Source organism: Terrapene carolina, unplaced genomic scaffold (genome assembly GCF_002925995.2).
Source record: "Terrapene carolina triunguis isolate 2854851 unplaced genomic scaffold, T_m_triunguis-2.0 Scaffold179, whole genome shotgun sequence".
Taxonomy (NCBI): domain Eukaryota; kingdom Metazoa; phylum Chordata; order Testudines; family Emydidae; genus Terrapene; species Terrapene triunguis.
The window spans coordinates 11,622,836-11,639,773 of NW_020664530.1; the positions used below are offsets into that span (position 1 = coordinate 11,622,836).

The 16,938-nt window shown below is 43.5% G+C and overlaps 1 protein-coding gene across 1 annotated transcript in view; it reads right to left on the reverse strand.

Annotated features, from left to right (window-relative positions):
• LOC112117075 (zona pellucida-binding protein 1) overlaps positions 1–16,938 on the reverse strand; it is an 81,433-nt gene that overhangs the window by 25,602 nt on the left and 38,893 nt on the right. Inside the window, exon 7 of the mRNA XM_024214923.1 lies at positions 14,577–14,653. Within this exon, the coding sequence (XP_024070691.1) occupies positions 14,577–14,653 (77 nt within the window). The remainder of the gene's footprint in view (positions 1–14,576; positions 14,654–16,938) is intronic.

Below are 16,938 nucleotides of genomic sequence, written 5' to 3' on the forward strand. Positions count from 1 at the left end.
GAGGACAGCCACAATGAGTGATGCATCATAACTGTTGCCATCATTGCCCTGAAGGCCATATCTACAGTATCCAATACTGCCTATGCTAGGATAGCTTGGAATTTACTCTTGTGATAGTTTGTCAATAAAGCATTGCATGGTACACCAGCTGAAGTGGTGGTACTTTACTCAGACTGCTTGATAGTGTAAGGACCTGGGGAGTAGAACCCTGGCCTGCAGAACCTGGAGCAACTAATATTCCCACAATGCCACCAGAAGGCCTTGTAAAGGCATAGCCAGGGAGCACTGTAGAGAATAGATGCTTCAGGAAGTACCTCCCATGAGACCCAGAGTGACAGTACCCTGCAGCTCTCTAATTGGCCAAGTGTCCCTACTTATCCCCAGGCGTTGCCCCAGGAAGTTGTCTGGGCAACTACAGAGACCTTGGCCTGATACCATGCTGCACTTTGCCTTGTCTTCTGGTCTCTGAATCACATTGGCTGAAACTTTCCAAAAAATTTCAAAAAAGACATCCAACAAGGAAAATCCAGATGGTTAAAGTTTGGCAAAGTTATGAGCAACTGAACACAGGGTCTTATAATGGGAAGAGTCAGACAACTGGGTGATACCAGCCCTCTCTACAATATAGATTCCTGTTAAAAAGTTAACCTGGAAAAGGAGCAGCATAATGACAGAAGAAATTTGGTGTTGCCAAATGCAAAGTAATGTACCTGGGATAGAACAATTTGAAATATTTAGAAACACAAATCTGTTCTAAATTTACAATAATTTAGAGAAAATACCATGGGTAAATTTTCAAAAGTGCTTAAATGACTTAGGATTCTGAAATCACATTTTCCAAAAATGACTTATGCAATCAGGAGCCTAAGTCCTATTGACTTCCAATTAAATTTAGGCACCTAAGAGCCAGAAGCACTTAATTACCTTTGCAGATAACTGCAGTTGCCCACTGGGTGGCTAGCCCATGACACCGCCTGTGCTGCGACATCCACACCGTTATTTTTAGCACCCTAGCTCTTGCAGAGCTAATGCATATCTGCTTACGTTGGCTGGGTGGCACTCTCCCAGCTGCAGTGAAGACATATCCTTAGGCATCGTTAACATTCTCAAAACCACCACTCATCTAGCACCTAATCCCTTAAGGCACTTAAGGTTACACTGTTTGGCATTCTCAAAGCTGCCTAAGAACTAGCACTGCCACATAGCTAATGAGTTGTTCACAGCTATAGGTCAAGCTAAACCCCCAGATGCCCCAAAGGGGGATTCTCAAACTAGGCGAGGAAACTACTATCTCACCAGTAGGACTCGATCCCACAGGTGTGCTCAGAGCATGCCGAAGACTTGATACCTGTCACAAAAAGCAGCCAGAGGCGAGCAGGTCAGGAAGTGTGTACATGTTCTGGTGTAGGCAACTCTCTGACATTGCATTCCTACAAGCCATTACCCTCTGATCCCACTGAGGGGTACCAAAAGAAACTGCACCATCTGCTCAAGAAACTCCCTGAAGAAGCACAGGAACAGATCTACATAGACACACCCCTAGAGCCCCAACCAGGGGTATTCTATCTGCTACTCAAGATTCATAAACCTGGGAATCCTGGACGCACCATCATCTCAGGCATTGGCTCCCTGACAGCAGGATTGTCTGGTTATGTGGACTCTCTCCTCAGACCCTATGCTACCAGCACTCTCAGATATCTTCGAGACACCACTGACTTCCTGAGGAAACTACAATCCATTGGTGATCTTCCAGAAAATACCATCCTAGCCACTATGGATGTAGAAGCTCTCTACACCAACATTCAACACGAAGATGGACTACAAGGTATCAGGAACACTATCCCCGATAGTGTCATGGCAAACCTGGTGGCTGAGCTTTGTGACTTTGTCCTCACCCACAACTATTTCAGATTTGGGGACAATTTATAGCTTCAAGTCAGCGGCACTGCTATGGGTACCCGCATGGCCCCACAGTATGCCAACATTTTTATGGCTGACTTAGCTGAGGAAGTGTTGTTCTCTTGTCCCCTAGCACCCCTACTCTACTTGCACTACACTGATGACATCTTCATCATCTGGACCCATCGGAAAGAGGTCTTTGAGGAATTCTACCAGGATTTCAACAATTTCCACCCCACCATCAACCTCAACCTGGACCAGTCCACACAAGAGATCCACTTCCTGGACACTACTATGCAAATAAGCAAAGGTCACAAACACCACCCTCTACCAGAAACCTACTGACTGCTATACTTATCTACATGCCTTGAGCTTTCATCCAGACCACATCACATGATCCATTGTCTAACACGGCTACTCCTCTGAAACATGTTCTGGTGGTTGCCTACTCACCTGGGATGTTGGTTCAGGTCCCTGGTCTGCATCAGGCAAGAGGAGGGATTCGAAACTGGGTCTCCCACATCCCCGCTGAGTGCCTTAACCACCAAGCTATTGGCTTATGTCTCTCTCTAACAATGCTGAAAGGTTTGTCCAAGTGGTTTTGGCTGCTAGGACATGGGCTACCTAAGCAGGTGACCTGGTTCAGATGCCTAATTCTAGAAAGGGTTTAACAGCTGAGCCTCCCAAGAAGAGGCCCATACCCATCTCTGGGCTATCAGCCAGGTATGGAAGGCCTAGATTAATGAGAATGACACATCTAAATATCCTTGAGGATCTGGGCCTAAGCCACACAGTTTCTTCGGCATTTCAGTCATGGCCAACTTACACAGCTACCTGCTCAGCTTGTTGGCTTCTGAGGATCCCTTCCTTAGACAGCTAACCGTATCCATGCATTGTGGGCAACTAACTAAAGCTTTCAATTCCAGTAAGCAGCAGGCCACGTAGGGGTTAATGTTGCAACACTGAGCAGAGCAACCCCTACATACCTTTGTGGATCTGGGCCTAAGTGCCAACAGTCTAGATCCTCAATGGAATTTGGATGCCTAACTCCTAATGAAGTCAATGGGATCTGGGCCTCAGGCACTTTTGAAAAATTTTATCCTAGGAACCATTATGGGCTGTTCACTTAAAACTTCTACTTAATGTTCAGCAGAGGACCAAAAAGCAAAAAGGAGTTAGCATATTTAGAGAAAGATACTTAGTACAAGAAGGATGGCAGCGAAGGTGATTAGTTAAAGTAAGACTTCCAGGGCTACATTTGAAAGATGAATGGTTTTAAAATGCCATCCAAAAAAACTGCATGGAAAATTCAATTGTCTTGTGAAGAGTTAGTGTGTTAAATTCAGAGACTAGATTAAACCACTGAGCATGAAAGAAATTTTAATCCTATTTGAAATGCAAAAATCAATACAATCTCAACTATGGAAGTGCTACCAATACCACCATAATATGACAACAGAAGACTCTGGTATTATTTATATAAGCTCCAATATAACATTATAAAAGACAATGAACAAATGTCTGAAGAAAGTGCTACAATTTCCCTAATCTATTTGCAGAAATGGCCAAAAAAAAAAGTTCCTTCACATGAAAGAAATATTAATAGGAATAGAAGCTACAAAGGTGTAATAGGGAGACAAAAATACAACCTCCTCAATGCCAAATTAATATTAGAGGTTTAAAATACTTGCCAAGTGTTGAGTTTTATTTTTGGCTCCCTTTTGACCTCTCATTTCAGTATGGGATGGACATAATTGGCCTTTTCATAGTACCAATATGTGAAAAAAATCTGGGTCTTTTTCCAGATCCTACTGTAAAAAAATAAAAAACCCTACAATCTAACAGAGCTCTTTTAGAGAGAGGATTCGTAACAGACCATCAATCACAAGAAACATGCATGTATATGTAAGTTGGGCATCTAAATCCCACTGAAATGTCAAAAGCTTTCATCATGCTTGTAGGTAATTACGAACAGAAAGAGTCTCTTCTCCAAGCTGTTGTAGACCTCAAAAAAAGAAGGCTCTCAGATTCAAGAATTTGCCAGATCAACCTTTAACGTCATGGTCAGAGATCCAAGCTACAGCTCTTGGATTCAAGTCCTTAGGATTGAGGCAGGAGGAGTTAGAAGAGGCACAGCTCCAGTTCACCTCACAGACTCCAGAGAAAATAATGATTTAAGGCCTGTTCAAGAGAAGCACTCCAACCAGTTAAGGCAAAAATAGCAGTTATCACAAAAAAATAATAATTCTGTTTTGGGTCTACAACTTTGGAATACAGTAAATGGCCGTGGTCAGCAAACAAGATAAGGTAACCATTCTTAAAATATGGTCACTTTTAATTGCTTTTCCCATTTACTGCCATTCTCAACCATGGATACTCGATTAACAAGATGAGATTGCTTTGGGAAGGAGAGGGAAGAATAGGGGTTTTCAGAATGCGCAGTCAATTAAGAGCACTATGTCTTTAAAAATTAGGGTAAAAGGAGAGAAGTAGAGCTTGACTCCAAATGTGAGATGTGTTGCTTACTTTCCCCAGAAACACTGTCAGAAAATACAGTACTTTGTATTTCAAGGGAACATGGGAACACTAGCTTGCTGTGCATTTACTGGCTGTGTGTACCCTACTATCATGCACTATTGCAGGCGTCAGCAACCTTTCAGAAGTGGTGTGCCAAGTCTTCATTTATTCACTTTAAGGTTTTGCGTGCCAGTAATACATTTTAATATTTTTAGAAGGTCTCTTTCTATAAGTCTATAATATATAACTAAACCATTGCTATATGTAAAGTAAATAAGGTTTTTAAAATGTTTAAGAAGATTCATTTAAGATTAAATTAAAATGCAGAGCCCCCTGGACCGGTGGCCAGGACCCGGGCAGTTTGAGTGCCACTGAAAATCAGCTCCCATGCTGCCTTTGGCACATGTGCCATAGGTTGCCTACTCCTGCAGTATTGTTATCTACTGCTATGGAACTTTTGAACTATGGAACTGTTCGTACATGGTAGCAGAGTTCAAACTTAAGTTAGGGTATGGCATATTAGTAGATTTTCTCACCATCTTGCCACATACTAACTCTCTATAGACAAGCCCAGTCTCATCTGGAATGGATAAATCTTGAATTTATCATCATAATAAATCTGCCAGATTAGAATTGGAACAACTTTTCAGTTATGTTAGATTTTGCATTAGCACAGTTTACCAGGAAACCAAGATTCCTGATACTACAGAATTGTGTGTAGTTAAGATAGCATGACCATGACTAAATGATACACTTTTGTAATGTTTATAAACCTTACTTTTCTTTAACCTCTTGTTGGTGTCACTAGGCATAGCTACCAGGTAACTCGGGGGGATGGAAGGCCATAAGTGCCGATGAAACCTCCCTGCTCTGGGTCTAAGTGAGCCACAGTAACTCCATCTTGTGAACTTTAACCTACTCCCATGCTAACAGCCTATGCTGAAGCAGAAATGTAATGGTCAGCTTTTTTTCTAGCAGACAGCTGCAGTTTCGCTCACACTAGCAAACGTAGTGATAAGACGGGGGAGAAAGAAGGGGGGGAAGACTGCGTGCGCACAGGCCTTGCAAGGCCAAAGCAGGCGAACGGGAAACTTTTCTAACAAGCCACAATGTGTACCTGCTGTAACTGCTCGGGACGGGAGGGGTAGTGGGGGAGAAACAGACAAAGCTTACACAGAAACAGCTTGGAATATAAAAGGGAAAACTTGCTTGTATGTGCTGCGTTTGATTTGAGACATGCTGGTCTCCTAGTGCCTTTTCGAGATCTCGGATAAACTTGGTTTGCTTCTCCACCCTGGTGTGTCTATTGGTGCGGCGCACACCGGGCAACTAACCCTGTTGCCCCCTCGGGGCCCTCTGGGCCGGCAACAGTTTTGGCGCCCAACGTGGGGCTCGAGGCTGAAATTTAGCCTTGCCCGGATCCCTCCTGGTGGCCGACGGATTACGGCGACGACCGACGCCCAGCGCGCATCGGTGACTTCATCGGGGGCCTCAGCTGAGATGTGGTGAGATAGACCCCGGAGGGCACAATGGTGCAACACGCTTGAGTAGTGGAGAAGCAGTTGGGGGCGACGGTGAGGAACCGGACCCTTGGATAAGGTAGGAACAGTCCAGTGGGGACTTTTACCTGTTTTGACCTGGGGACGCCCAGTGTCTCCCTAGGGTATGGGGCAGGGACAGAGTACTCTAGGCAGGGCAAGGTGTACGCCCTTAGAATGCATTCTGGTGAACTGGAAAGTGTTTGGATCGGATCCGTTGATTAGAAGTAAATTAAAAAGATTCTGTACAGTAGACTGGCCTCAGTATCAGCTACAGTGCCAGGAAAGGTGGCCACCGGAAGGATCACTTAATTACAACACAATCCTTCAGTTACTTTTGTTTTGTCAGCGAACAGGTAAATGGAATGAACATCTCTATGCGTATACGTTTATGATGTTAAGAAATAGGCCTGATATTTTGCACAAGTGCCATTTGACTCCGACAGGCTCAGTAGTACCTGCTGCTAATCCTCAGAACCCTCCCACAGTTGTAATGGCAGAATTGGTATCCCCTTCGGTTCCAGCACCCCCACAGGCTCCAGAGAGTACCCCCTCAGTGGGATTGTATCCGTTGATTACTGAGAATGTGGTAGCCCGTCCAGGAACACAGGATCGTGCAGCCTAGATTATGCCAGTGTATTCTCATGTTCCTTTTAACCCAGTGCACCTAGCTGCCTTTAAGGCAGAAGCAGGGGAATTCTCAAAGAATCCAAGCAAGTTTATTTCAATCTTTGAAGGGTGTCTAGCAAGCCATGAGCCTGACTGGGATGACTGCAATATACTGATGAGAACCTTGTTGTCTGAGGTGGAGCGGAATCAGGTTATAGCCAAGGCTAGGGAGGAAGCACAGAGAAGGCATTTAAGGTTTAAAAAGGAAAAATATTGGACACCAGTACCGAGTGGAATCCTCAAAAGTGAGTGTGCTCGTCCTGGTTTGTTGTTTCAAAGCTCTGTATAGAAGTTATGTTACTGGAAGGGTGTATAATGGCAATGTGTATGTGTTCATTGTTGGGGAAAAGGTGTATGAGTGAAGAGTGGAAGGTTCCTTTGTAAGTTAAAAGAAGCCAAGAAAGGGAGAAGGAAAAAGAACAGAACGAGTTAACTGGAAAATATAGCTAGCAAGCCCAGTCATGCTGGCCCTATCCAAGGACATTGTTCACAGCTAAGACTTGGCTGACAACCAAGAAAAGGGGGGCCTGAATGTGCCCAAGCAACTATGAGATCTGCAAAATACTGCCAGGCATAATGAGGACAACAGAAGGGTTAAAAAGCAGCTTTGCTGGACGGTATTGGCCCAGGGATTTAAAAATTCCCCCACTCTGTTCGGCCAGGCTCTGGCCAGAGACTTGGAGGAGTGGGACAATGAAGACAAAGTCCTGCTCCTGCAATACGTAGATGACTTGTTAATTGCTGCTGTGGGTCTAATCCCTTGTCTCAAAGCTACTGTGAGTCTCCTGAATTTTGTTGGACTCCGAGGATACAGGGTAGCTCGAAGCAAGGCTCAAATTGCACTCTCAGAAGTACAGTATCTGGGATTTCACATAAGGCAGGGAGAGAGACGGCTCTCAAATGACAGAAAGGAGGCTATCTGCCAAGTTCCTATCCCTAGCAACCGTAAACGGCTCAGAGCATTTTTGGGCATGGCAGGCTTTTGCAGAATATGGATCCCAGAGTATGGACTGTGGGCTAAACATCTGTATGAATGTGTTAAGGGAGCGGATCATGACCCCTTTCACTGGTCCCCAGAAGCGGACAGGGCATTTAAAATCTTGAAAAGGAAGCTGATGGAAGCCCCAGCCCTGGGTCTGCCGGATCTTTCTAAGCCGTTCCAACTGTATGTGCATGAAAGAAAAGGGATGGCCCTGGGAGTGCTTACTCAGTTATTAGGTGCCTGGAAACGTCCTGTGGCATATTTCTCTAAACAACTGGATCAAGTTGCAAAGGCGTGGCCAGCATGCTTGAGGGCGGTCGCAGCTACTGCTCTAGTGCTTGGGGAAGCTGAAAAACTGACACTGGGAGGAACTGTGCAAGTGTATATTCCCCATATGGTCCAAGCCCTGCTGGATACTAAGGGTGGTCTCTGGCTCACACAGGCTCGGGTTGCTTGGTACCAGGCAAAACTGTTAGAGAATCCTAAAGTTACCCTGCAAACCTGTCCCTCCCTTAATTCAGCTACCCTGCTACCAAAGACAGAAAAGCAGGAACATGACTGTCTGGAAATCATAGATGCACACTACTCCAGCCGCCCAGATTTAAAAGATCAACCACTCCCAAATGCTGACTTGGAATGGTATACTGATGACAGTAGTGCTGTTGTGGATGGGCAAAGGAGGGCGGGTTATGCTGTTGTGACACTTCATGATACCGTGGAAGCTGAGAGTTTACCTGCTGGAACATCTGCCCAGCTTGCTGAACTAGTGGCCCTGACTCGTGCACTCGAGCTGGCAAAAGACAAATGGGTTAATATCTTTACTGATTCAAAGTATGCTTTTGGGGTATTGCATGCTCACGCTGGTCTGTGGAAGCAAAGAGGGATGCTAACAGCCCAAGGTTCTCTGGTTAAGCATGGGTCTCAATTTCTCCGGCTGTTAGAAGCAGTACAACTCCCCTCAGCAGTAGCAGTGGTGCATTGCAAAGCCCATCAAAAGGAAGATCAAGATGTAACCAAGGGCAATGCCAGAGCAGACAGGGAAGCCAAGCACGCTGCTACCCTGAAATCACCAACAGAGGAGAATGCCCAAATGCATACCCTCATCCCATCAGTAGGTGAGCTTGCAGCTCCTCAGTACTCCCATGATGACAGAAACCTTGCTGACAGGCTCGGTCTCCAGGAAAAGGAGGGATGGCTTTATTCCACAGAGGGAAAAATCTCCCTGTCCAAGGGCCTGATTCGACCAGTGTTGCAAAAACTGCATCAAACCACACACGCAGGCAGAGAGGCTCTTACCCAGCTTATGAATAAATATTTTCTAACCTCTGGACTTATACCCCTAGCATCACAGGTACAGGCTGAATGTTTAATCTGCCAAAAAAATAACCCTCGACCAGGAGTAACAGTGTTGCCAGCCACTCTGGAACCTACCCCAGGCCCAGGATTGGTGTGGCAAATAGACTTTACTGAGTTTCCCAGGACCCAAGGGTACAGGTACCTCCTCGTCCTGGTGGATCTATTCAGTGGATGGCCTGAAGCCTTCCCATGTCGTAACAACACTGCCAAAACGGTGGCTCTTAAGTTTGTCAAGGAGATCATTCCTCGCTTCGGACTCCCCCAGTGGATGGAATCTGATAACGGAATACACTTCACATCACAAGTTGTTCAAAAGATATCAAGTGCTTTGCAAATCCCCTGGAAGCTCCACACACCATGGCGACCACAAGCCAGTGGAGTAGTGGAACGCACAAATCAGACACTCAAGCGACACCTCTCAAAGGTTTGTCAGGAGGCGTCTCTTAGGGGCCTGATGCTTTGCCCCTTGTGTTACTCCGCATTCGTGCTCTCCCCAAGGGCAGGTTAGGGCTTAGTCCCTTTGAGATTATGTTTGGAAGGGCATGGCCTCTGAATGGTACACTGGTTCTGGCAGGAGAGTGGGAAATGGGGTGTGGTTTCTTGTCTCAGTACATGTGCTCTCTCTCTGCTGTTCTTTCTTCTCTTCACAGATACACCAAAGATTCACAGCCTCTTCTGCTGGATGCCCCTATCCACTCCCTGCAACCTGGTGACTCCATTCTCGTTCGGACTTGGAAGGACAAACCTCTCCAAGAGAAGTGGAAGGGACCCCACACCGTCCTGTTTGTCTCCCACACGGCAGCAAAGGTCGAAGGACACAAGAACTGGATTCATCACTCTGGACTGAAAGCAGTACCCACTCCTGAACAGTGGACAGTCCAGCCTGCAGAGAAGACTGCCAGCGACGATTTGGGACTTAAGCTGTTATTCAAAAGACAGTAAGGGTCACTGGGAATTCCTGGTGATCTCTCTGAACAGCCACAGCACACTCCCCGCGAGAACCCTGAGCATTGGTTCTATCTATTCACAGTAGGCCGACCTAGCCTATGGTCCTGGTCCTTTTATTTTTTTTTATTTGTTTGGTGTCAATAATTCTTATCTTCTGGGCATTTGGGTTATTGTAATCACAATATGGATTCAGGTTTAGGGTCTCTCACAACATTCCTTTTTATCACAGAAGTATTCCTTCTGTTACCTACTGTTTCACCCACATCGCATGCAGGATGGGGAGCCATTCCTGCAGATATGGCTACCAATACCTATGAGGCCCTAAAAATTGCCTTTGCCCGTGAGTTCAATCTCTCCCACTGTTGGATATGTGCCCAGACTCCCCACCATTTGGCTGGATTGCCCTGGAGAGTAGTTCCCCAAAATTGGTCAGACTATTGTCAAAGGTGGATGGTTACCAACAGTAGCACCTCTGACAATTTAAGTTTGCGATCTAACTGTACTGCGGAAGCTCCTTATGGCCTACACAATGGCACTTGGAATTCCCACTATAGTAGCACTCTTAAGCCCCAGCCCATTCGTTTACGCTCTCCACCCACTGGTCTCATATGTTATCAGCAAGCCAGTACAAGTAATCATACCTGGTTTGCAGGCATTAGTACATGTAGATTTTATATTGGTCCTGGTATAAGTCTCACTGTTCCTTTACTAAATGCCACCGGTTGGCAAACCGGCGCTGCATTCTTTGCCCTTTCCCCACAAGCCACCCTACGGGACCTACAAGGTAACAATGGAAAGGCTAGTTATGGTGAAGCATTCTGGGTTTGTGGTAATAGTGCCTACAAATGGCTTCCTCATGGTTGGCATGGTAGCTGTTACAAAGGCTATCTCGCTCCTCCTCTCTGTGTTCTCACCCAGGCTCCCTCAGGTCGCCCTAGGTACTATCGGTCCTTGAGAGCTACCATTGAACCCATCGGAGAAGGAGACAGGTTTGGGATGATATTCCTCCCTACTTATGGAGTGGAACGGCTAACCCAACTCTACAGGAGACTTTCTAAATTTCTCACTCAGTTTGCCAATGATACCTTGGCCATAGAGAAAAGCATAAGTTCTGAGCTGCACCAGCTTTGATTGCTGGCTCTACAAAACCGCCAGGCCCTAGATTATGCGTTAGCCTCACGGGGCGGGGTCTGTGCCCTTATTGGAGAAGAATGCTGTACCTATGTCCCAGAGTTTTCACAGGATATTAACAAGCATATCTTGTCAGCTGAACAGGCCTTGAACCAGTGGAAGGCCCAGGAAGGGGGAACCCACTATTTCTGATTACCTTTGGGGTTGGTTACCTGGTCTAAGGGGACTAGAGGGAGGCATTGTTCGCATCTTGCTCACAGGTGTTGTGATATGTTTTGTCCTTTTCCTTGCTTGCTGTAAAGTGCTCACACGTAAGATTTGTACCTCCCATTCCCCAGAAGTTCCTTTATACTCTCTCATTGATGATCCCAATTGCATGGAGCTTAATCACATTTTGTCTTTAGAGTATGAGAAAACTCTAAAGGCCATAAGTGCCGATGAAACCTCCCTGCTCTGGGTCTAAGTGAGACACAGTAACTCCATCTTGTGAACTTTAACCTACTCCCATGCTAACAGCCTATGCTGAAGCAGAAATGTAATGGTCAGCTTTTTTCTAGCAGACAGCTGCAGTTTCGCTCACACTAGCAAACGCAGTGATAAGACGGGGAGAAAGACGGGGGGGAAGATTGCGTGCGCACAGGCCTTGCAAGGCCAAAGATAAGCAGGCGAACGGGAAACTTTTCTAACAAGCCACAATGTGTACCTGCTGTAACTGCTCGGGACGGGAGGGGTAGTGGGGGAGAAACAGACAAAGCTTACACAGAAACAGCTTGGAATATAAAAGGGAAAACTTGCTTGTATGTGCTGCGCTTGATTTGAGACATGCTGGTCTCCTAGTGCCTTTTCGAGATCTCGAATAAACTTGGTTTGCTTCTCCACCCTGGTGTGTCTATTGGTGCGGCGCACACCAGGCAACGAACCCTGTTGTCCCCTCGGGGCCCTCTGGGCCGGCAACACTCTTGCCAGTGGTATTTGGATAATATTGTGTTAGGACCAAATTTATAGAACCATTTATGGTTGTAATAACATTCAAACTGTGTCCCAAATTTTGCAAACTTAAAGGAGCGAAACAAAAACCTCAGATGTCAGTGAATTTGGCACATTGCTGTTTAGCCCAGTTGGTGAAGTATGTGTATAAAGGTGAGAGTGATAATAATGGAATTCCAACTCCACCACCTTAGGAAAGGAACTTTGGATGAATGCACAGAATGTCCAAGACTACATTCTGTCCTGAGGTATGTGTTTAGATCTCAGTCATTGTGTCAGCTCTTCAGCTGATGTAAATTGATGCAACTCCATTGACTTCAGTGGACCAACAACAGTTAACACCAGCTGAGGATCTGGCCTGTCGTGATTTGAGTGTGTGAAGTCAATGGCAGAATTTGACTCCTAGTCAGACACAATAAACCTGTGCTTAGGCTCTGGCTCTTCAGCTTGGATTATGTGTCAATGTGATGGCATCAATATGATAGCATCATGTACAGCTTAATAGGCTTGAAGAGTATACTGCTGCACAAGGAAGTGTGCTTCACAAGGATTTGAGGATGTGCCTGTGGATTTCCTTAATCAGCCTTATTCAAGCCTTTAAAATGTAGTTAATTGAGGATGTCAGTCCTTGCAAAGATCAAATCCAATAAATTCCACCACACTTTTTCCTGTGACCTCAGTGTTGCAGTAGTATCAGCTTCCTTATTGAGGGTGACTAAGGTAATAGTAAGCCACATTTTAAATCTTCGTTTTCTGATCTGTATTTCCTATTTGACATCTTTTCCTTTTGTTTATGCCCCTAGGAATCCACTGTTCCCTTGAAATATAAAGTACTGTATTTTCTGACAGTGTTTCTGGGGACAGTAAGCAAACACATCTCTAAGTCAAGCTCTACTTCTCTCCTTTTACCCTTATTTTTAAAGACATAGAGCTCTTAATATTCTGCACATTCTGAAAACCGCTATTCTTACCTCTCCTTCCCAAAGCGATCTCATCTTGTTAATCGAGTATCCATGGTTGAGAATGGGCAGTAAATGGAAAAGCAATTAAAAGTGACCATATTTTAAGAATGATTACCTTATCTTGTTTGCTGACCACGGCCATTTACTGTATTCCAAAGTTGTAGACCCAAAACAGAATTATTATTTTTTTGTGATAACTGCTATTTTTGCCTTAACTGGTTGGAGTGCTTCTCTTGAACAGGCCTTAAATCATTTTTTTCTCTGGAGTCTGTGAGGTGAACTGGAGCTAACTCTCAATATAAACAAACTAAGTGACCTTTCCAAATTCAGTAGAGCAAATTCCGCTTTCAGTTACACTCATGGAACCCAAGCTTTAGAAAAAGCTTTAAAAGTGACTTGCAAAAGGAGAAAAATATTGGGTTGTGCTCCCCCCACCTTTTTTGTTGTTGTTGTTTTCTAGTGATGCATACATGAACTAAAGACTTATTTTAAAATTTTGTTTTTTACCATAAGAATTATCAGGAATGTCAAATCTAGCATTTCTTGGTTTGCTGAAGGACTCATTTGAGAACCTGGAAATGGACTATGAGTTCTTTCAGCACTCACATGAAGAGCTAGAGGATGTTGAATTTCTAACAAAGACATTTTTCTCCAAGTGTTTCTCAGGCATTTTGGATAAACAGATGTTAAAAACGTTGGGGGGAGGGATCCTCATACGGTGTAAATTGGCATAGATCCATTGTCCAAAGAGTTTTCTGAATAATCTGAATGATTACATCATCTCAAGCTTGTTTCATTTGCTTGGTTTTTCTGATATTATTAATCCTACCAGTTCTCCAGTCATCCACAAAATCTTCTGGGGGAAAAAAGTGAATAGATACACCCGAATTTCTAATATATTAAGACTTTTTTCTGTTTATATCAATGATACAAAAAATGTACAAACTCATTTTTCCTTTTGTCAGGTGAAGTGAAAATCTCAAATAACTGAATTTTGAAGGTTAGTTTGATAAAATCTTTGTTCTAAGACTCAAAAAAACTAAAAAATATGTCTTCTGAAATGTAGCTCAATAGTCTACAGTTCTGAAAAATATCCTCTACATCTTATAAGTAATAAGGCAATATTTAACTTTTTCTATCTTATTGTAGCACTTTACTTTTTAAAGTCCTGGTAAGCCACACACCAACATCAGGGTTACTGTCAAAGAATGTAAAGACATGTTTTGTTGCAAACTATGGTTAGATTTATAAAATACTTTACATTCAAACCTCTTCTGATTGTTTTACTACTATTTGCATTCAGTATCTTACTTCTATGTAATTATCTCACCACCGGATATCAAACAGCTCCAGCCTGTTCTCCAAATAAAGCTACAATGCAATTCACCCTCTTTCACATGGCGAACCAAAAATTAAACAATATTAATAGGTGGTAAATTACACGTAAGTGCTCACTGGTACATCCATTTGCACATACGTTAACATTTTTAATTATTATACTCATTCTTTAGATCAGTTTATTGGCGCTAGAAAGAGTTGAATGATTATTTTTGCTGGTCTTCGTGTTTTTTTATTTATCTACAGTACCTTCTTTAATCTTTTAGCAGTATCACAACTCTTTTGCTGACATGGATTGTTGGTTTTTTCTGTATCTAAAGAAGAAACTGTAACAAAACATACTCTACTTTACAAAGGAAAAAATACACTGAAATCAACATTAAACTTGCTAATATCCCAAAAATATATTGTAAGGTTTTCTTTTCAAATTTATAAAATTACATTTCTGATTATGCCTGAAGGAACTACACAGAAAATAATTTTTGCATGTTCAGATGTCTGACTAGTAATACTGCCTTAAAGAAATAATCAGAATTTTCATCTCATGAACATATAATTAGATCATGGTGAACTTAAATATTATTTGATATCTCCTTTTAAAAAAAAGTGTAATTGGAGGCAATACTTATTTGCAGATTTTGATCGCTAGGAAATTAGTAATCTTAGAACTCTACCAATGTTGTAAATATTCTAATTCTTTCAATTCAGATGAGTAATCCACTTGAGAATTATTTAACTGGAGTGGCTGTTTAATTAAGGCATAGGTCTTAATATATCACTCTTGGGTTGATGCTTTGAGTGTGTGGCCAGGCAGGAACTCCAAAAGCTCAAAGTTTTGATCAATTATTTCTGCAAGGAACTTCTTGAGCCTCCCCTGAAGAAAAGCTATGATAATCCCTAGTGCTTCCAATGATCAGTTCCTTTCTAGTCTTTCACTAGTGAAAGACTAATAGTACAGTAGAATATAATAAGGATAACTTCAGCAACTCTAGTTCTTCAAAAATGATTGCCTTATGGATCTACATTCTTGTGAAACATGCATGCTCTATAGGTATAAGTGTCTAATGCCTGAGCCCTAGCTTTCATTTTCTCAGGAGTCCTTATACAACTCTGACATGAAGGATGGTGAGAAGCGTGGATCCATATAGGCAAATGATTACACTCATGCAATCATCTGCCTGTATAGATCCCCATTCTTGGGAGATTAACAAGCACTAACAACTCAATATGATGGAGGGCCAGAAGAAATATTAATTAAATAGAGATTGAAGTGCTGCTCTCCAGCATTTGATATTAGAGTAAGCTGCCAAATCAAGAATATGAAATGTATGAATTGAACTCCTTTTACCAACAGCTTAACATTGATCTGTAATGGAAACATTTCTGAAATATGCATTAGAAGCTGCTTAAAACTAGTAAAATATGTTCCAAGACTCTGAACACCTGCAAGTTCACAACAGGTTTTTTTTACACATTTTGATCCACTTAATCTCCGAAAAGAGATCATACAGTCTGTGATTTTGATAAGCCTCAGACAGTCTAGGACAGGGATTCTCAAACTTCATTGCCCCATGACCTCCTTCTGACAACAAAAATTACTACACAACCCTAGGACAGGGGATCGAAGCCTGAGCCCGCCCAAGCCCAGCTGCCTCGGGTGGGGGCGGGAGCAAAGCCAAAGCCTTAGCCCCAGCGCTCTGGGTGCGGGGACCAAAGAAGGAGGCCTGTAACCCTGGGCCCCACCGCCCAGGGCTGAAGCTCTTGGGCTTTGGCCCTGGGCCCCAGCAAGTCTAACGCCAGCCCCCCGCTGGTCTAGGAGACTTACATGTTGTCTTAGTCCTATCTACGTAGTCTAGATAGTAGCTAAGAATTCTAAATATCTAGGTTATATAATCTAAACTCCCCCCAGTAATGACTCAGATTTAGAGGAGAAAAACAGTAAACTATTACTGACTGGTTTGGTGAAACATTTAGGGTTTGTTGTTTCAAACGCTTCACACAGATGTTACACCTGAAAAAATGAGTAGAACCACAGTCTTTGACGGACTACCCATGCTGGGCATTGTATTTTCTGCTCAGATTGTTTAAGCAAGTGTTCTTTGTCAGGAAGAATGTTATATTTCCTTGACTCTGAAACCATACAGAGACTGACTTCTGCATATATTGGAATCTGCCATTTGCAAGGCGGGTGGCAGCACATTTGGAATTCAGGACAAATCCTATGAAATCCGCTTTTTTTGTCAAAATGAAAGTTTACATTTAACACTGGCATTTGACTGGAATAGACTGCATAATGGATCCCTCTTGAAAACTGAGCTCTCAGCAAGAAATCTGGGTAGGGACCAATACAGCTACCTTGACATCTTACAATTACTGACAGCACAGACAGACACTTAGGCCTGGTCTACACTAGGCTTTTATGTCGAATTTAGCGCCGTTATATCGAATTAACCCTGCACCCGTCCACACCAGGAAGCCATTTAGTTCGACATAAAGCTCTCTTTAAATTGATTTCTGTAATCCTCCCCAACGAGAGGAGTAGCGCTAAATTCGACATGGCCATATCGAATTAGGCTAGGTGTGGATGGAAATCGACGGTAATAGCTCCGGG